The 21,683-nt window shown below is 46.7% G+C and overlaps 1 protein-coding gene across 3 annotated transcripts in view; it reads left to right on the top strand.

Annotated features, from left to right (window-relative positions):
* TTYH1 (tweety family member 1) overlaps window positions 1-21,190 on the top strand; it is a 65,877-nt gene extending 44,687 nt beyond the window's left edge. For 2 of the 3 annotated variants that reach the window (XM_033168949.1, XM_033168947.1), the window contains 7 exons: window positions 2,306-2,361; window positions 3,722-3,814; window positions 3,979-4,071; window positions 5,096-5,238; window positions 15,944-16,135; window positions 19,269-19,347; window positions 20,724-21,190. In XM_033168949.1, coding sequence (XP_033024840.1) covers window positions 2,306-2,361; window positions 3,722-3,814; window positions 3,979-4,071; window positions 5,096-5,238; window positions 15,944-16,135; window positions 19,269-19,347; window positions 20,724-20,804 — 737 coding nt within the window. In that variant the 3' untranslated portion in view covers window positions 20,805-21,190. The remainder of the gene's footprint in view (window positions 1-2,305; window positions 2,362-3,721; window positions 3,815-3,978; window positions 4,072-5,095; window positions 5,239-15,943; window positions 16,136-19,268; window positions 19,348-20,723) is intronic. The other variant, XM_033168948.1, reaches the window with a different exon arrangement.
* The last annotated feature ends 493 nt before the right edge of the window (window positions 21,191-21,683 follow it).

The following is a 21,683-nucleotide window of genomic DNA, read 5'->3' as shown; positions in this document are numbered from 1 at the left end:
CTCCTATTGTGAGGTCGTGGTCCTCCCAGGGCCGGCAAGGTGAGGCGACCACATTAGGCAGCAGGATCCACAGGTGTGGGAAATCCGGCCTCCAATGAACAATTCAGTAGCACATTTCTTCCAGTCTAGATCTGCCATCTCCTTGGCAACCCCTCTCACCCAATTCTGCCTCCGCAGTGGCCTCTCAGAGGTGCTGCTGGTCTCCTCCCATTCCTAGGTGGGGGGTGCCCTCCAGGGGTCTCCTAGGCTCTGCCCCCTACCCATCAAGATTCAGAGTGAGACGCTTTCTCCTCACAACGGCCCTTGATTCCTAGTTTAACCGTTGGGTTGATGTGATTCCCTCCTTGTTTCTAACGCCAGTGTGGTGTAGTGGTTAAGAGTGGTGGACTCGTAATCTGGGGAACCGGGTTCGCTTCCCCGCTCCTCCACATGCAGCTGCTGGGTGACCTTGGGCTAGTCACACTTCTCTGAAGTCTCTCAGCCCCACTCACCTCACAGAGTGTTTGTTGTGGGGGAGGAAGGGAAAGGAGAATGTTAGCCGCTTTGAGACTCCTTCGGGTAGTGATAAAGCGGGATATCAAATCCAAACTCCCCCCCTTCTTCTTCTTTATTTCCCCCCCCCCTGTTCATGAGGTGGATCTTCATTCCCTCCCCCCTTCTTCCCTAGCAGAGTGAGGAGGAACATCATTTTGTGGTTCGCCTCAGGTACCCAAACGTATTGGGCCAGCCCTGGATCCTCCTTCGTGAAACTGAGTGACATGCCACAGGCACATTGCCATCATCAGAGAAACATAATCATTTAGACTGAGGTGCCCTTCCTTCCAACACGACTCCTGCCTTGTGTAAGAGGCCAAACGCCCATGTTTACAAAATATAAGAATGGGAGCCATATAGAATCAAATGCATGAGGATTAGCTAATCCTCCTTTAAAATCCATAATTATGTGTCAGCTTTTCTGCCAGCGCAATTCGCCATGCTCGGAACACCCGCTTTGCAATGATAGCTCCGAGGTTACTTTCCAGCACCTGGAAATGGTTTTAAAATTATTAATAGTCACTGTGCCCACAAGGCGGGGCTATTTTCACCAGGACCATCATGCAGGGAAGTATAAATCATCCCCTGCTGCAGCCTTGGTGGAAATCCCACTTGCTCCCCTTCCCAAAGGCAAACCACTGTTATAAGAAAAACTGCTCCCTTTGCCTTATGGGGTATCCCAGAGCCCGTATAGAGTCCTTAAGTGGGTTCCCTATCGGTAGGAGAAAATAATAGAGGCCAACCAGAGTATATTTGAGAAGCAAAGCAGCTAGTAAGCCTGATCATTATTTGAGGAACTGTTGCAACAGGGGCCCCACTCACCACACACAGGAGGGAGGAGCACCCTGAACAAGGGCGTTCAAGCCCTTATATAGACTTTTGAAATTGCCCACCCTGTAGCCCAAGAACCCCCCCCCCCCCAAAATCATACATACATCACAGAAGGAGGTGGTCTCCAGCAGAAATCCTGCCTGCCAGAATACCTGATAATGGTCACTGATTGCATTTACCTGGGCAGCCTGGCCATTCTTTTTGTGATGGTCAGTACTTTAGTTCCTGAGTCCAGGTCACAGGCTCACCCTTAAGACAGGATTTGCAAGCAAAGACAAGGGGAAGGCTTTCCCCATTTGCCTCCCTTACTGCAGAGGAATACTTGACGTCATTGGGAGAGTCAAAATGGCTTCAGGATTGCTCTCCCATACTATTTCAGGCACATGGTTCATATATTTAGATAGGTGTGCATTTATGAGTATTTATTCTATATCTGAGGCCTTACAATTCTTGTAACACCACCTTAGGCACATATCGGAGCCTGCGCTTCTGGAGTTAATAATTGCTGCAAGGGTAGGGGAGGCAATATTTGTCCAGAGTGAGAGAAGAAAGGGCGGCCCTTCCCAACTGCTCCCCATAGCTCTCCCCACAGCAGCTACTCAACAATGAAATAAAGAACCAAGGCACCACTGCATGTCGTGTAGTTAGACCCCCCATATATTGCTGAACTACAATTCCCATTAGCTCCAGCAAGCATGGCCAATAGCCAGGGGTCATGGATATTGTAGTCCAGCAACATCTGGGGGGGCACACAAAGGTTCCCCACCCCTGCAGAAAGTGTCACATGGCCTGTAATGTTGCCATCAAGGGCAGAGAGCCTCTTTTTGAACATGTAAAACCCAAGTTAGATAAAACAAACACAGGATCCAGGAGGGGCACGGGAAAAGCCTGGTCAGAGCCATGGTCTGATTTCCTTTTTCTTTCCTTCCCAATCCCACAGAAATCCTGCAATACTACTTAACCTGCAGCCAAGACGTCTTTAACCCTTTCCAGCAGGTAGGCTTCCCTTCCCTTCTTTAAGGCTTAAGAAGCGTGCTGCATGTGGGTGCGTGGAGTGACTCTGGGCCAACTTATCCCAAATTCTCTACCATACAATGTTAGAATCGACCACTATGTCCAAATATTGAAAATTTAGAAAATCTCATCATGCAATCTTTGTTTCACTCTCATTTGTGTCAGGAAGGGCAAAGAATTATGCAGGACCCTGAAACGCCATGGGCCACCCATGTGGTTCAACCACCCCTCTGCTCCCACCACATCCAGCCACATCCCCACACAGGCAGGGCTGTCTTAAGCATATGCTGTGTCGGGAGGCAAAGATCCACCTGGCACACCCCCCCAGTTGCCCAGTCCCAGGCGTGCAGGAGGGCGGAGCCAGCCGGCCACCTCAGCACCTCACTGGCTCACTCGCCCCCAAACTCACAGCGCAGAGCCGCCCACAGCAGAAGAGCCTGGACTCTTGGCCTGGCGCCCCTGAGAGTCCGGCGCCCAGGTGCCCTGCACCCCTAGCGCCTATGGGTAAGACGGCCCTGCACACAGGATTGTTCCAAGCATTGCCTGTGCTTTTCTTTACAGCAGTAGCAACTAAAAACTTACCATTTCTTTCTTTCTTTTTACTTTTATGTCGGTGCACTTGGTACCACCGTAACATTGCGAAATAAACAGAGTTCTGCCCATTATGATTTACTGAACTGAATAGTCAGCTGTCCCATAATGGACTGGAAAGCAAAAGAAAATCTCAAAAGCTATGTGTTGTTGTTTTTTTACCTAGAAATTCAGGGCCGTTTCTTGTTGACATTTCCCATCAGCACAAATATTTAAAAATTGCACAATGGAACTCCCCCCCTCCCCTGGTGTGCCTCATAAATCTGTTCTAGGGGTTCCCAGATTTGCAGGTGGCCCGAATCCGTTCTAGGGGTTCCCAGATTTGCAGGAGGGCCCGAACAGGTGAGGGGGGAGATTTCTATTGCGCAAGTGTAAATCCTTGTGCTGAGGAGACATGTTAATTGGATGCAGCCCTTAAGAGATGGCATGGAGATGCAGATCCGCACCTTATATTTAAAGCACAGTGGAATCCTGGGGACTGTAGTTTCTCCCCCATCAAGCTACAATTCTCAGTACGCTTAACAAACTAACGCTCCCAGGATTCTTTGGGGGAAGTCAGGTGCTTTCAGTGCGTGGTGTGGATTTGCCCTCTGTGGTTTTCTACACAAAGAATAGCATGGCATTCGGCCCACGAGCTCTTGTGTGGCTACAGGCCTCGCCAGAAGAACTCTGGGAAGTCCCCCCCCCTTGTGGTGGGCTTGTGAAGTTTTCTAACCCAACATGCCCCGTGTTGCTCCCACCGTTTCTACAGAGGCTCACCATGTGTCAGAGGGCACTGTCCAACATACATTCTCAGCTGTACGGATTGGAAAGAGAAGCCATCCCACATTTCCCAGCAGCTGAGGTCAGTAGGAATGCCCAGATTTGGGGGGGGGGACAGAAAAGTGCTGGGTGCTTGGACTCTTGGCCTGGAAAGGGACCTGGTGGGTTAGGAGGATGAAGGGAGGGGGAAGGGCTGTGTAATCCAGGACTACTGGATTCTCTCCTCACATCCTCTGTGCATTGCAGAAAAACATCTTATCCATCCAGAGCACTTTGAACAACACAGAAAGCAAATTCCATAACCTTATTGCTCTGCTCAACTGCCGGGGACTTCATAAGGTAACTGAGACACTCTTATTCCTCCCTTAAGTGATCCACTGGCCCCTCCACTGAACCCCTTTCTCCCTACTTGTCCTATACCTGCCATTTTTCTACGGCTGCATACCACTCTCACTGAAAGATGCCTCTGAATACGAACTGCTGGGAATTACAAGACAGGGAGAGCGGCTGTTGTGCTCAGGACCTGCCTGTGGCCTCCCGTTGGGATCTGATTGGCCACCCCAACACTGAATCAAAAATAAAAATAAAAATTGGACCCCTACATTTTATTTTAGAACAATTACTATTATTTCAGCAGTTTTGTCAAAAACCGTATCCATCATTCACAACACGTACAATGCCATTGACGAACGGTGGCTCTCGCCTCCATGGCACGGCATTTCCGAAGAGAGCTTCCAAATTTATCCATTATAGTACATCAGCACAACATCATTCAAACTGCCCAAATTAAACTTCATTCAAAAGGAACGAATGTGTTTCAGCCAAAATCTTCCTCGGCAGCTGTTCCGAACATCCAACACATTGTCTCGTGACAACGTTCAGAATAAATTATTACTGGCTAATAACCCAGGGCGGTCAATTGATTGTTCATCAAAAGGAGCCAGTGATTAGGGGAATGGCCTCCTGATAACTGGGAATCTCTTTGTATGTTTGAATGAGATGCCCATTGGAGCTTAGAGAAAGTAGCATCCTGCCAACTGAGAAGAGGAAGAGAGAAACAGGAGTTGGTAGTTTAGTCTTCAGCTGGTGGCTCCTGGCCTGATCCAAGGCGGGTTGCACAGGAGTACTGTACTACCACCAGGGTCCTAGTTAAAAAAAAACCCAAGAATCTTAATGTAGGTCCTGCAAGCTTGAAGTCTGGCCAGCCCTGCTCTAGGGAAACTGAGTTTAAGAATTACCAAAGAAGCTGTTGAGAAGAGCATCTGGGCAGGCCAGTTCCCCTGTTAACCCTTCTCTCTCTCTCTCTCTCTCTCTCTCTCTCTGTGTGTGTGTGTGCTTGCACATGTCTTCCTCTTTCTCCTAGGACTATGTGGATGCCCTGAAAGGGCTGTGCTACGATGGCATGGAAGGGCTGCTCTTCCTCCTCCTCTTCTCCTTCCTCTCTGCCCTTTCCTTCACCACTGCCGTCTGCAGTCTTCCCCGGGCGTGGAAGAGGTTCCAGAACAGGTGAGCACCCACAGTCTTGGCGTCAGTGAGTTGGGCATCAGATTTAATGCAACTTTGCCAATGAACCCATTAAAGTTTATTAGCACGTAGTTTTATTATTTATTTATTTAGAGAGAAAAATCTAATAAAAATGATTTTTTAAAAAGAAGTTTATTAGCCCACAGGGGCTGCTGCCCTATTTGTTCAGACATCATCTATGTTGGTCATTTGTTACTTTAAAAAGCTCCCCCCCAAAAACAACAACAACAACAACAACAACAACAATAGCCCACTTTTGCAAAACTTGAACATATGAAGCTGTCTTGTACTTACCGTATATACGTGAGTATAAGCCGACTTTTTCAGCCCATTTTTTGGGCTGAAAAAGCCGCCCTCGGCTTATACTCAGGTGAAGCGGGCGGCTGCAAAGGGACAAGCGGCAAGAAAGGGATCCTTTCTTGCTGCTTGTCTCCCCTGCCCTGCCGATCCCCCATCTGTGCCTGCTCTCTGATCCCTCGTCCTGTGCCTGCTCTGTGCGAGGATCGCCTCCTCCTCCTCCTCCCGTCCCTTCTCCCCGAAGGGGAACAGAGGTAGCGACGGGGGCAGCGGGAGCAGGACAAGTATCGAGCAGGCGCGCGAGCCGGCTCAGCCCCAGAGAGCCTGTTGCTTTTGCCCCCATCCCATCCCAGCTCAGTCCGCCATAGAAACTGCCCACCCTGAAACTACCCACCCCTGAAACCTTCCCAGAATCTGCTCCCTTAATTCCTCCCTGAATATGCCCCCTCCCCCTGAGCCCTCCCTGTAAAGAGACCCTTTCTTTCCAAGCCTTCCCTCTTAACCCCTGCCCATCCCAGCTCTGCCCACTGTAGAAACTGCGCTGAGACTCTATGATCCTGTGCCTGCTCTACCCCTGCCCATCCCAGCTCTGCCCACTGTAGAAACTGCGCTGAGACTCTATGATCCTGTGCCTGCTCTACCCCTGCCCATCCCAGCTCTGCCCACTGTAGAAACTGCGCTGAGACTCTATGATCCTGTGCCTGCTCTACCCCTGCCCATCCCAGCTCTGCCCACTGTAGAAACTGCGCTGAGACTCTATGATCCTGTGCCTGCTCTACCCCTGCCCATCCCAGCTCTGCCCACTGTAGAAACTGCGCTGAGACTCTATGATCCTGTGCCTGCTCTGCGCAACGCATTGGGGAGGGAAAAGTGGGGAGAAAGTGCTCCTCGATGCTTTTCCTCTCCTATGCCTTGCACAGAGCAGTCACTGCTCTGTGCGAGGATCGCCTCCTCCTCCTCCTCCCGTCCCTTCTCCCCGAAGGGGAACAGAGTTAGCGACGGGGGGCAGCAGGAGCAGGAGGAGGACAAGTATCGAGCAGGCCCGCGAGCCGGCTCAGCCCCAGAGAGCCTGTTGCTTTTGCCCCCATCCCATCCCAGCTCAGTCCGCCATAGAAACTGCCCACCCTGAAACTATCAACCCCTGAAACCTTCCCAGAATCTGCTCCCTTAATTCCTGCCTGAATATGCCCCCTCCCCCTGAGCCCTCCCTGTAAAGAGACCCTTTCTTTCCGATCCTTCCCTCTTAACCCCTTCCCCCATCCCAGCTCTGCCCACCCTAGAAACTACCCACCCTGAAACTTTCCCAGAATATGCCCCCTTGCCCTTGATGCCCTCCCTAAATATGCCCCAACCACCCCTGAAACCTTCCCAGAATCAACCCCCTTCCCCCTTAATCCATTCCAGAATCTCCCCCCTTAATTCCTCCCTGAATATGCCCCCTCCCCCTGAGCCCTCCCTGTAAAGAGACCCTTTCTTTCCAAGCCTTCCCTCTTAACCCCTGCCCATCCCAGCTCTGCCCACCCTAGAAACTGCCCCCATCCCAGCTCTGCCCACCCTAGAAACTGCCCACCCTGAAACTTTCCCAGAATATGCCCCCTTGCCTCTCATGCCCTCCCTAAATATGCCCCACCCACCCTGAAACCTTCCCAGAATCTGCCCCCTTCCCCCTTAATCCATTCCAGAATCCCCCCTTAATTCCTCCCTGAATATGCCCCCTCCCCCTGAGCCCTCCCTGTAAAGAGACCCTTTCTTTCCAAGCCTTCCCTCTTAACCCCTGCCCATCCCAGCTCTGCCCACCCTAGAAACTGCCCACCCTGAAACTTTCCCAGAATATGCCCCCTTGCCTCTCATGCCCTCCCTAAATATGCCCCACCCACCCTGAAACCTTCCCAGAATCTGCCCCCTTCCCCCTTAATCCATTCCAGAATATTCCCCTTGCCCCCTGAAATGTACCCACAATATGCCCCCTTACCCCCTGAGCCCTCCCTGTAAGAGACCCTTTCTTTCCAAGCCTTTTATTGGTATTTATTTTTATTTTTGAAATTTACCAGTAGCTGCTGCATTTCCCACCCTCGGCTTATACTTAAGTCAATAAGTTTTCCCAGTTTTTTGTGGTCAAATTAGGTGCCTCGGCTTATATTTGCGTCGGCTTATACTCGCGTATATACGGTATATCACCTGGTTGGCCAGGATGCTTGGACTGGATGAGCCACTGGCCAGATCCATAATGCAGATGCTGTTGAACTACAGTTCCCTTCACCCCTGACTATTGGCCATGCTGGCTGGGCCTGATGGGAGCTGGAGTTCAGTTGCTGGGGGGCCACAATGGGATAGGGCGATGTCTTTCATACTGTGCCTTTGGACTTCCCAAAGAAGACATCTGATTGGCTGTTGTGAGAGGCAGGATGCTGGAGTGGATGAACCCCTTGGTCTGATTCAATAGGAGAGTGAACTCGGACCTTTTGCATGTGAACGGTGTCCTCCAAGGCTCAGCTCTGGCCCTTCCTCTTGCTTTCCTGCCAGATCTGCCTGGAATCGACGCAAGACATTATCACCAAGGCTACTTTCTGCAAACAAGCAATAAAAATGTTACATGGAAAAATACGAGAGAGACATTGCACACACTTTTGTAAATCAAGAAAATCTTTAATTTAAAAAAATGGCAAAAGTAGTTTCTTTCCCAAATTGGTTTTATCTTAAACAATAGCAAATGCTGAAAATAGAGAGTTCACTTGCAATATACCAGTGCTTCAGCACTTGGTGATATTATCTTGTGTTGATTGCAGTAGTCTTTGTATCACCTCCCTGTTCATTCTTTTATCAAGATAAAATAAAAAATTCCTTCCAGTAGCACCTTAGAGACCAACTAAGTTTGTTCTTGGTATGAGCTTTCGTGTGCATGCACACGTCTTCAGATTGTTTTATCGTTAAGATTTGCCTGGAGGCTATTCTTATTTGCCACAGAAAACTGGACAAGTGGCTATTTGCCTTCCCGATTTAGTATTTATTCCTGTGGTCAGATTTTATGTGCAATTAAGCAATGAGCAAATATCCAAAAGGCGGGTTGTACATCTTGGGAGATGGATAACTATCAGCCAGTCAGGCTGTAGCATCAGCCAGGTGTGTGGTCGTGTTCCCATGCAAAATTGCAAAAGGGTACTTGGCGGTCAACTTGTGGCCAGAGGCATTCTAGCTGTAGCATCTGACATGCGGGCTGCAGCCTGGTTGAACAGGCAGCTTTCTAATTAGCTTTTATGTCCTGTGCATTTAACAGTCTGTCTTGATGTGCAGGCATTTAGCGGGTAATTATACTTATCTCCATTCTGTGAAAAGCTTCTCCTGCTGATAAAGAAGCCCCACCCCCACCCCAGCCAACTGACCAGCCTATGCTCTGGTCTAGCATCAGGGCCAAACTAGAGACCACGCTATTCACACAATTGTGCGAACGGGTTTTTAAAAGGAAATTGCAGGTACAATTGGAACCTGGTGCAGGGGTAGGGGACTGTTAACGCTTCATCCCTTGCTTCGATCCCAGTTCAGAACAGTTGTTTCCAGGTGTCGGGGTCCCAATTTGGAGCAGGACCGCAGTGGATCAGGGCTTTGCCCTTTGCTAGGGTCCAACATTTTCCGATGCAAAACGTGTGTCTTCCAGGACATGCTCCCGAGGGCGTCATGTGACCTGCAGCTCGCCCTCACCCCGGAAAAATTGCTTTTTGGGGATGTGATCTCACATGGTGCTTAATAACACGTGTTTTTGGGTGCCGCACGGGATTGTGGCCCTGAAAAACACTTTATCAGGGCGAAAGCATAGCCGCCATTTTTTTTTTTTTTAATAAGATTTTATTATTTTCCAATAAAAGAAAAAGAGAACAAAATACAACATCAACACATAACATAAACATCAATAAAAACACAATAAACATTAAACATAATCAACTATAAACATAATCAACATTCAAAACAATAACAACAATAAAAACATAAAAATAACATATACAAACCTTAACCAGTATCTTTCTTTGAATATTTCTTGTTTCTAACTTCTCTGTTTGGGGACTTCCCCCGTTCCCTCCACTGTCTTCAAAAAACATATACTTTTTCAAGGTAGCTTTATATATTGTTCAATTCACTTTTACCCAAATTTTAATATACTTAGCTTTTACTTAGTCAAATATCTCAATAACTATGTATCTTATCTTAACAACCTATCTTAACATATTTTGACACATACATCTTTCACCTAACAACAATTCCTCTTACCATTCATATCTAACACATATCTATCAAAGCCAATGTTCTGTTTATTTCTGCTCAAATATTCAATTTTACTGATTTAACTAAATAGTCTTTAAATTTTTTCCACTCTCGTGATACCGTCTCCTCCCTCTGGTCTCGGATTCTGCCGGTCAGTTCTGCGAGTTCCATGTATTCCATCATCTTCATCTGCCATTCTTCCACCGTTGGTATCTCTTCCCCTTTCCATGTTCTTGCCAATAATATTCTAGCTGCTGTTGTGGCATACATAAATAACACTCTGTCCTGACTGGGTATCTCTTCGTTGGTCATGCTCAGAAGAAATGCCTCTGGTTTCTTACAAAAGGTAACTTTCATTACCTTCTTAAGCTCATTGTAAATCTTATCCCAGAAAGCACTTACCGCTGGGCACAACCACCACATATGAAAAAAGGTGCCTTTCGCATGTTTACATTTCCAACATACATCTGACATTTTGGTATTCATCTTAGCAATCTTAACTGGTGTCAGGTACCATCTATAAACCATTTTCATTATGTTTTCTCTTAAACCATGACAAGCAGTAAATTTGATACCTTTTTGCCACAATCTCTCCCAGTCATCCATCATAATATTATGTCCTACATCTTTTGCCCAATCTATCATTGAGGATTTAACCAGTTCATCTTTTGTATGCCACTCTAGCAGAAGGTTATACATTTTGGAAAGGTTTTTGAAGTTCGATTCTATCAGTTCTGTTTCCAGTTTTGATTTTTCTACTTGAAAACCAACTTTTTTGTCCATTTTAAATGTTTCATAAACCTGATAATAGTGCAGCCAGTCGGGGACCTGACTTTTTACTTGATCATAACTTTTTAGCTTAAAGGAGTCCCCTTCCTGCTGCAATATGTCCATATATCTTAACCAGTTTGCAGACATATTCGGTCTCTTATATGCCTTGGCCTCCACTGGAGAAATCCATCTAGGAGTCTTTCTCTCTAACAAGTCTTTGTATCTAGTCCAAACCTGATATAGGGATTTTCTCACAATATGAGACTTAAAAGTTCTGTGGATTTTAACCTTGTCATACCAAAGGTATGCATGCCAACCAAACATATTATCATGTCCCTCCAAGTCCAACACATCAACGTTCTCTAGTTTAAACCAATCCTTTAACCAGCAAAAGGCCGCAGCTTCAAAATAAAGCCTTAAGTCCGGCAGGGCAAAGCCTCCTCTGTCTTTAGAGTCTGTTAAAATCTTGAATTTTATTCTTGGCTTTTTGCCCTGCCATATAAATTTCGATAGGTCCTTTTGCCATTTTTTAAAACAGTCTAGTTTGTCCAAAATTGGTATGGCTTGGAATAAGAACAGCATCCTTGGTAGGACATTCATTTTAACCACTGCTATTCTTCCCATTAACGACAGTTTAAGTCTTGTCCAGATCTCCATATCTTTTTTTATCTCCATCCACAATTTTTCATAATTATCCTTATACAGGTTCAAGTTCTTGTTTGTGAGATTGATACCTAGGTATTTTACAGATTTGACAAAATTGAGGCCTGTGGCTTCTTGAATTCTTTGGATCTGTTCTGCACTCAGATTTTTACCTAAAACTTTGGTTTTCTGCTTATTTAATTTAAAGCCAGCTACAAGTCCGAATTGTTCAATTAATTCCAAGGCTCTGGGGACACTGCCTTCTGGTTCTTGCAGGGATAGCATCAAATCATCCGCGAAGGCACGTAATTTGTATTCCTTCTCTCCCACTTTAATTCCTTTTGTCTGTTTATCTTTCCGAATCATATTCAGAAGGACTTCCAGGACCGTAATAAAAAGTAAAGGGGAGATAGGGCACCCTTGTCTTGTTCCTTTCTCTACTTCAATCTCCTCCGATATCACACTGTTTACAATAACTTTTGCTCTTTGTTCTGTGTAAATGGCCTTAATGCCATTTAAGAATTTTTCTCCAACTCCCATCTTTTCCAAATTCTTTTTCATAAATGTCCAGGATACTTTGTCAAAAGCTTTCTCTGCGTCCACAAACAATAGTGCTGCATCTGTGTTTATGTCTCTCTCCAGTTTTTCTAAAATGTCCACAATAATTCTCGTGTTATTGCTTATTTGTCTTCCTGGTAGGAAACCTGCTTGGTCTCTATGTATATGATCTTTCAACACTCTTTTCAACCTTGTAGCCAAAACATTTGCAAAGATTTTATAATCCACATTCAAAAGGGATATTGGACGATAGTTTTTCATTAGAGTCTTATCAGTATCTGGTTTTAAGATCAGTGTGATAAAGGCTTCTTTCCACGTCTCTGGTGCCCTATCTCCTTCTAGTATTCTATTGCAAGTTTCTCTTAACGGCTGTGATAGCCAGTCTTTCAATATCTTGTAATATTTTGCTGTTAATCCATCCGGTCCTGGAGCCTTCCCCAGTTGCATGTTGTTTATTGCATCTTCTATTTCTTGTGTCGTTATTGGGTGGTTGAGAATTGTTAGTTTTTCCTCTGGGACCTTTTGCAATCCATTCTTCTCCAGAAATCGGTCTATCTCTACTTCATCTATCTTCTCCTCCTTGTACAGTTGTTTATAGAATCTCTGAAAGCACCATCTGATTTCCTCCGGTTTCTCTACATTTTTTCCATTTACTACCAATTTACTGATGACATTTGCCTTTTGTCTTTTCTTTAATTGCCAAGCTAGTAGTTTTCCACATTTATTTGCAGATTCAAATGTTCTTTGTTTCATCATTTTCACTTTCCATTCGATGTCTTGATTCATGATATTCGCGTATTGGGATTGCAAGTATTTGATTTCTTTTTGGATTTTAACACATCTGGGATGTCCTCTTAGTTCTTTTTCCTTTTCTTTGATTAATTTCAACAGTCTCTCCATCTCTGCACTTTGTTGTTTCTTCTTTTTTGCCTTTTCACTAATGAGGAATCCTCTCATTACCGCCTTACTTGCATCCCAGGCAATCCTTTTCTCCACATCTGAATTCCAATTAATTTGAAAATATTCTTTCATCTTTTTCACCGCTCTTTCTACTAGCTTGGTATCTCTCATCAATGCATCATCCATTCTCCACCTGAAAGAATCCTTGGAAATCATTTTTAGGTTTACCTGTACCGGATTATGGTCTGAAAGCGTTTTAGGACCGATTTCTGCTTTTTGTAATTTTGGAGCCAATTCGTTCGAGATCCAGATATAATCTATCCTCGACCATGACTGCTGAGATTCGCTGAAGTACGTTGCCTCTGTTTCTGTGGGATTTTTTAATCTCCAAGAATCTACCAAATTCAAATTGTCCACCATTTCAAAAAAAGTCTTTGGGAGTTTCCCATCATTTGTTAATTTTGTTCTTTGAGATCTGTCCATTAATGTGGAAACTGCCCCATTAAAGTCTCCAAGGCAAACTACCTTATAGTCCAAATAATCCAACAGCAAATCATGGATTTTTTTGTAAAAAATCGACTTTCCATCATTTGGTGCATAAAGTCCCAGAATCAAAAATTTTTCGCCTTGTACATTAATTTCAATTGCGATGTATCTCCCTTCTTCATCTTTGAATAGCTGTCTTGGGCTATATTTCTCCTTTGCATAAATCACTACTCCTCTCTTCTTGACCTTATCCGATGATATGAACTCTTGGCCTAATTTTTTGTTCTGTAGCAATCTTCTGTGACGCCGAACTATGTGGGTTTCCTGTAGACATATTATATCCAAATTCTTCTTTTCTATGCTGTAAAACACTCTGCGTCTCTTTGGTCTCTGATTTAATCCCCGAACGTTCCAAGTCATTAACTTGAGCGCCATTTCTTTGTTTATTCCTCTCCTCCAGTTGCCTGTCCTTTCTTATCTTGTTCTGGATCTTGGCTTGGTCCTGGTGGTCCCGGCGGTGGTGGAAATACTTCTGGAAACTTGTAAAGCTGTGCTGGGTCCAATGGAGTTCCTTTGAAATGTTCCAGATGCTTGTCCAAAAACTTTTGCTTATCCGCCAAGGACCTTATTCTTATCTTTTTCCCTTCAAACGTGAATGCCAGGCCTTCTGGAAATTCCCAACTGAAGGAGATTTTTCTTCTTCTTAGCTCCGTCACCAGGTCGTTATAGGGAGCTCTTTTATCTAAAAAGAATCTGGGGATATCCTTGTAAAAAATTACTTTATTCTGCTGTACCACCAGGTTGTTTCTGTAGTGTAAATCCAGAAAATAGTCTCTGTCGTGTCTATCGTGTAGCACAATCAAACAGTCACTGACTGTTTTAGTGCTTTTCTTTCCTCTGGAACCTCTTGGTCCAAATCTGAAGGCCTTCACTATGCGTGCTGAGACGTTTACCTCTTCTAACTCCCAAAAAGTCGAGAATAGTTCCACAATATAGGCTTTCAGGTCTTCCCCCTCCAATTCTGGAAGACCCCTTATTCTTAGGTTTCCTTCTCTCTGATGTAGTTGCAGAAAAGCAAGAGACTCTTCCACAGTCCTCTGTCGTGTTCCAATATTTTCAATCCGCTCCAAATCCAAATTGTCCAATTTTTCCTCCACCTTTTGTATTTTTTCTCTGACCACTTTAATTTCCTCCGAGTCCTTTTTTAACGTGGTCACCTCCTGCCCAATTTTATTAATTTCGTCTCTGTTCTTTCTGACGTTTTCCTCAATTTGGCCAATCGATTTTTCTAACGTTTGGGTGGAGGCTTTAATATCGGCCTTAATATCCACTTGGAGCTTTTCTATTGCAGAGTTAACTGTTGTATTCACTGATGCACCAATAGCATTCACCGATTCTTGTGTTTGCTTCAACCCTTCGGTGACACTTTTCAAGCCTTCTGCAATTTCTGCCACACTTGCAGCCAATTTCTCCATTTGTTCCTGAAGAGTTAAGGAAACAGAGCCTTTCCTTTTTTCAGAGCCAGTTCCTTTAGATCTAAGTTCCATTCCTTGTGGGCTCTGTAACTGTAATCTCAAGGTCACTCCAGTTGCTATAGTAACAATCTCAGACATTCACAGCAGAAGACCAACAGTCCCAAAAGTAAACACCAGGTGGCCTGCAGCTAACTTTCTGAGAACAAAGAGGCTGCTGAGCCAGGAGTCCACAATAGTCCATTAATCCAACTTTTAGGCAAAGAGTTCAGATTTTTCAGAATTATAAATTCCTTAAAGCCAAGAAGAGTCTATTTTAAATAGCCCAAGCCAGTAACTGTTTTCTCACTTGCAGTGTAACCACCAAGTCTTTAAAGTAGCTTGTATCTGGCTGTAAAAGAGTCAAAGTATCTCCACTGGTAAACAGTCACTGTAACACTAGAACACCAACAAAGAAAAAATGGCAACAATATATCCCAGCCCGCTACTGACCCGGAATCCTAATCCAGAGGGTGAGGGGCTTCTTCTTTTGCCATATCAACTGTTTATGGATCTTTAAACAAACTTTAAACAACTTTTAAATCACTTTTAAAAAGTTTGGCAGAGTTCGCAAAACTTTCCCGTTAGCCGGGGCTTTGATCCTTTAGCGCTACCAAGCTCGCACAAACAGTTCAAAGGGAACAGGCTTCCTTTTGAAGTTTCCTCTGCAAGCAGTGCTCTTTAAACTTGTAAAATAATCCAAATTTTGACTTACAGAGTTTCTTTGGAAGTTTCTATGTAGGAAGTGCCGGGTGCTCAGGTCTGGCGGGATCGCTGCTTTGATCCTCCGCAGGCAGCCGCTTCTTCAGTCCCGTGCTGGGGCTCCGCTCGCCCGATTCTCCCCCTTACGAGGGTAAATCAGGAGCGGAGACAGCACGTCTGGGACCCACGAAGCCGTCGGTCCACGGGACGCTCTTCCCGTGGCTTTAAGGGACCCATGGCGCAGACACGGAGCTCCCTATCGCCTAACGGAGGACGGAGCCGTCGGACTCCCGTCCGCCATTGACTCGGCACCTAACCGGAAGCCGCCATTTTTTCTTGGGCACTTGGAAGGTATAGAATCCTTCAAGGAGAGAACCATTCTCTGTAAAGTAGGGCACATGGCCTGCCATGAGCCTAGTGGTACAAAAGAGGACCCCGCTCTCTTGCTTCTTGAGTACAATTGTGGGGCCACACCCTTCTTGAGAGGTAGGCCATGCATCTGCCAACCTTGCCCCTCACACACACTCTCTCTCTCTTTTTCTCTTTCTCCTCGGATTCCTGTCTAGGGACTCGGACTACGACGACATGGAGGACGACGACCCTTTCACGCCCCAGGCACGTAGGCAGCCGACGGTGCGCGCGGGGGGGCCCGGGCCCACCCTGCCCGGCTCCTATAGCCACTGTTCAAGCTGGGGCAGCCGTGGCAGCCTGCGCCTCTCAGCCCCCCCCATTTCCAACGCCCCCGTCTCACAGTACATGTGAGTAGCCCCAACCGCCCACCTCCCAACCCCCCCTCCCCGCTCGCTCGGTCACGGTGCCCCCTGCGAGGCGGGAGGGGCTCGGAGTGGCCAGCAACCGGCACAGATCCGAGTGCGCGAGTGGCGGGGGGAAGGGAGGGCAGTCCCCACCCCTCCCTCCCAACCTGCACCCGAGTGCTTCCTCTCCCTTTCCTTCCTCCTCCTCTCCTCGTCTACTGCTACAGAATCGCCATCATCCCTATCGCACTTTCTTCATTTCTCTACCTGTCATTGCTCATTCATTTCCTGTCTCCTGCATGTCATTCCTGTGTTCTAAAGCCAAACACACAGAGAGATGTTTGTGTATATATGTGTGTACACACACACGCCAGTCTCCAAGCAGCAAGAGCACCCAGGGGTTCAAGTGCTTGCCCTGGGTTTGGCGTGACTTTAGGATATATGGTTTTATTTACATATATATATATCACCTGAGCATAAGATGGGAGAGCCCATAGCATTAGCACTCTGATAAGGAAAATAATCTTGGGGTGCAGATTTACTCCGCTGCCCAGCTCGTCTGGGTGCCACTCCCCGAGGGTCCCTCTGGTCAGTCAAAGGAAGGAGTCTCCAGCCAATTTAAAGAAGCAAAACAGTGGTCAGTAGACCTGATCTTTATTTGTAGGTTCAAATACACAAAGAGTAGGAACACTGAGCATGGGGTTGCATGGACTTTTAAGACTTATCCACCCCTTTCCCATAATACACTTCCAACAGCATCATCAATAGGTCGTAAAGAGGGAGTGGTTGTCATGTGGTGACATGAGTACGTAGCTCACCCCTGTTCATCACCCCTATTTCCCCGACATCTTTTAAGTACTGTATTTTTCCGTGTATAAGACGCCCCCTATTTTGGGGGACTCCAAATTAAGAAAACACCCCTTATCACTACCCGTGTATAAGACGAGCCCCAATTTTAAACCTAATTTTTTGGTATTTTAAAAAAAATCAAGTCTTATACGTGGAAAAATATGGTACCCGATTCCCAAAGAACAATAAAACTATTTACACTTCTCTCTTCCTGAGTTAGGGCTTTGAGAGTACCTGGTTCAGATACCCTCCGGCTTTAACATCTTCAACAGACCTTTCTTCCCCATTAGGTTTTCAGGGATGTCCCCAAAGCCATAGCTTTGAATTCAACACACAGAGCGAGTCACGCCTCGGTGTCTCTTTTCAGCTTCAGACCAGCCTGAAACAAAAGACTAGCTCCCTGGCTTATTGTTCTCCTGCTCCGTAGGATTGCATGACATCCACCCAAGTGAATGGGTAGGAGGGCTTCCCCTCTCCTGAAAGAGCATCATCATCACCCAACAGTCTCCATGGCAACATGTCTATTCTTCACCAGCTCCTTTAGACATGTAAACAGGGTGAAGTGAGAGGATGGATGTTAACAGGATCCTGGTTTGACCCGTTCAGCAGTTCCTTCTGCGGGCAAACCGCAGCCTTACAAATACAAAATCGAATGCGTGGTTGAGACCCAAACCAACCCCCACAATCCTTTATATTTCAAAAGCTGCCCCTCCTCAACCCAAACCTGTATCCATTAAGTGTCCTTTACCACCACCATCACAATCCAGCCCATATCAAGCAGTTTTCCATGGGAGTTATGGATAAAGAATCCTTTAGTTTCCTTCACTTCTCTGTCACTTGCGTGTCCTGCTTCCCCATTCCCATTCCTACCCTGTTTGCACAGGAATTATCCAACAACTGCTTTGTCCCAGCACTCATTCTCACCCCTTATTCCCATCCCAAGACGGAAGCTTTCCCAAATCCAGAGAGGCTCTTCTGGCGTGGACGGCATAGGCCTCCCTCTCCCTTTTGAAGTATTCTCAGCTGCTGCTCCTTTTCTCACCCAAAAGCTTCCCGATGTAGGGGAAACTTCTCAAACAAACATTCTGTTTTATTCTTCTCCTTCCTTCCTTCTCATGACCCTTTTACTGTTCTGTTTTGTTACTGCCCTGGCCCAACTTTTGGGGCAAGATTCAGATCGGAATGTGCTACAAATGACACTTTTTTAAAAAATTGAAGCGATTGGGGCCAGATTTTCTTAGATCTGGCTGATTCACTTAACCTGGGTTGTGAATCCTCTTTGTATAGTGGAGGGTTAGGCATTGCCCTCCTCCTACTGCATATTATGAGTACAGTATCGTTTCCTCTATCTTTTCACCTTCCCAGGCCGTGGCCCATCCCAGTTTGCCACCTAAGGGAGCTAAGGCACTCCTTAAAGCAGGGTTTCCCAAACTTGGGCCTCCAGCTGTTTTTGGACTACAACTCCCATCATCCCTCGCTAGCAAGACCAGTGGTCAGGGATGGTGGGAGTTGTGGTCCAAAAACAGCTGGAGACCCAAGTTTGGGAAACACTGTCTTAAAGCATCGCCACTTGGCTTCTCCGCCCTGGAGGGCAGGGAATCCGAGCAGCAACGTTGCACGGAAAAATACCCCGGCTTTTGCCAAACCCAGCAGGAGCCAGGGGCAGACTTAGCAGGAGTCAGTATTGCTGCTCGGCTTCTCTGCCCGGCGGCAAGGATGACGAGTGGCAATGGCACACGCATGAGCACCTCTCTCTCAGTGGCAGCAGCAGAAGTGGTGGGACAGGCAGAGCGCCGCCCCTTGCCCTCCTGCCGCCTGAGCCAAGCACTTCACCCTGCCTCTTGGGTGGGCCGGCTCTGCCCCTCCCTTCCTCTGAGAAGAAAGAATTGCACCAGTTGTGCCTGTGCATATGAAACCCTGCGAGTGGAGTTCTCCCATTAAACTTTCAAACACATACAACTCTACGATTCTACAGTACTATATATATGACAGAAGGAGGGAATTCATCGACTCCGAAACACAAAGAGCATCCACAGCCCAGGCAGGCGTCTCAGTCATGCCTTGGTGAAATGAGGATCTGCCTTCTGCTTTATGGCTTCCTGAATTGTGACCAAAATAAACCGAGAACCATATAAATTGCCTGCTCTCTGGGAACTTGCAAAAGGCAGGCAGAGCAGAGGCTTTTGAGTATCTCGTGAGTGTGGATTTGACCTTCCAGATCTGGGGTAGTGGTCTGGGGAGGGAGGGGGGGACCTGTTTTCAGCTTCTTTGTCAATGTTGCTTGCAGGAGTCAAAGCGCTTCGTACAGTGGCAGTCCTCGATTTGAGAGCGTCCCCCTCATCGACCGCCATTCCCCACCCCCTTCGGTAAGTTTTCAGCATTGCGCGGGGCCCAGATGTGGCACACTGGGGTGATACACAGCAGGTACAGTGGCCGCAGAACAAACCACTGTAGTTTTGTGGCCATGGTTGTGCTGCGAAAACAGCAAAGGGGGGGCCTATTGAAAACCTGGTGAGCCACAATGTAATAACAACAACAACAACAACAACAACAACAACAATAAAATTTATACCCCACCCATCGGGCCGGGTTTCCCCAGCCACTCTGGGCGGCTCCCAGCTGAATATTAAAAACACAATAAAACATCAAACATTAAAAACTCCTCTTGCTAGAACAGAACATATACACACAATGGAAAGCAAAAGGGGATTGTGTTTGCTGTTACTGTATAAGCAGTTTGGTGCAATTGTAAAGGAATTCTGCTCCCTTAAAGCTGCATGGAATGACCACTTGTCAACTGCCAAGAAGGCTGCATTTTTTAAAAAAATAAAATCGACCCGAATGGTTAAACAAAGTCTCCAAATATAGAATGCTCGGTTGAGAAATAAGTATACTCTGTGGTCAATGAGCACATCACCTATAAAAGGGGGGAGGAGGGCAACTTTGGATGCTGCCAATAACCTGTGCAACCACAGTTGTCTGGCAGCACTTGTTAGTAATATCTGAAGAAAGGGCCACACGATGCAGAAATGCTCAGGCAATGTTCACATATTCTTCCTGCTCATTTCTCCCAACCTGAGTCCTACTTATCCGCCATGTGCATTTGCCGGTGGATAGAGAACGATGAAGCAGTGAAGAGATGGCGAGCCTGTGGCACCCCAGAATTTGCTGGACTGCAGTCTCCCACTGGCCATGCTGAGGCCACATTCATGCACTGCCTTCAAAGCACATCTCCCCCCCACCGCTGCCAAAGAATCATGGGAACTGTAGTTTGCACAGCTACGATTCCCACAAATGCAATTAGATAAGCTTCCCCAGATTCTTTGGGGGAGAGACATGTACAGTGGTACCTCGGTTTAAGAGCAGTCCAGTTTAAGAACAATTTGGTTTACAAACTCAGCAAAACTGGAAATAGTATCTTGGTTTGAGAACTTTACCTTGGTCTCAGAACGGAATCCGAATGGTGGAAGGGCACCGGTGGCAGGAGGCCTCATTAGGGAAAGCGTGCCTCGGTTTAAGAACGGTTTTGGTTTAAGAACAGACTTCCAGAACAAATTAAGTTCGTAAACCGAGGTACCACTGTACTTTATAGGTGTGGCTGTGTCCTGAGAACTGATCGGAGCTGGGAGTCCAGTGACATCTGCAGGGCCACAAGTTCCCCACCCGCAGCTGTTCCAATTGCTGTTGTGATATATCTCTTGGGTAATAACCCCGATACTCCTGTCTATGTATCGCCCCATAGTATTCTCCCAGCATGAGAGCGTCTTACGTCGGTGCTAGCGAAGAAGTGGACCTTCCCTACCGGACCGGATTCCTGCCCTAGATGAACCCCAGAAGACCCCGACCCAACCCACCTCCATGCCATCCAACTAACACAGAGCAGATCCCACCCCCAAAACACACACCTCTTTCCAGAGCCGCAACTTGAGGCTAGCCATGTCGCTGCGTCTTGTCTGCCCCCCCACCCCCCTTCACCTGGATCTCTTCTTCACTCATTTCATTTGCCTGCCTTCTGTAAGAACGCAAGAGAAAAGGAGAGGGGAGCAGTTCTATCTCATTCACATGCATATATATGAATTTATATATATATATGAATATTAATGTCCCATATGTGAATATATGGGGCATTAATAGAAGCAGGAGTGATGAGTGAGCAAAAGGCCAAGGAAAGGGGATCAAAGAAGGAGAATGTAATAGAAAGAAGGAAAAGAAAGAGGCAGGACAAGGGTGAGCCAAGTCAAAGGCCAAATGGGTGAATAAGGTACCTGAATGGGGGCTTGTCCACATTTAGGTTCCCTCCGCTCCTGCCAGGCCCCTCCCACGCTTTAGAGCCCTGTGTCCGAGCACCTTTGCCCCTGCCGTTTCCCCGCCCAGTCGGAGCAAACAGCAGCCCATGGGAAAACCCGAATCACCCAGACTCTGAGCTTCTAAACACCGACCTGTGTCTGGAAAGTGCAGGGCAAAGTGTGGACGGCGGAAACAGCTGGCGATGCGTAGATAGATAGGTGAAAATAGAGCGAACAGATGGACATTTATATGCAAACGAGGGTGTGCAAACGAGAGCCAGTGAACGAGGGAAAGGATGCAGGGGCTGAAGGAAAGAAACAAGGGGTAGGCTGAAAGCGCAGAAGGACGAGGGAGGCTAAAGGTGGCAATCCAAGCTTGAGATACGGGAACTGCTAAGCCACCCAGCCAGAGAGAC

This window comes from Lacerta agilis, chromosome 14 (genome assembly GCF_009819535.1).
Source record: "Lacerta agilis isolate rLacAgi1 chromosome 14, rLacAgi1.pri, whole genome shotgun sequence".
NCBI classification, from domain to species: Eukaryota; Metazoa; Chordata; class Lepidosauria; order Squamata; family Lacertidae; genus Lacerta; species Lacerta agilis.
This window is presented reverse-complemented; position numbering and strand designations above follow the sequence as displayed.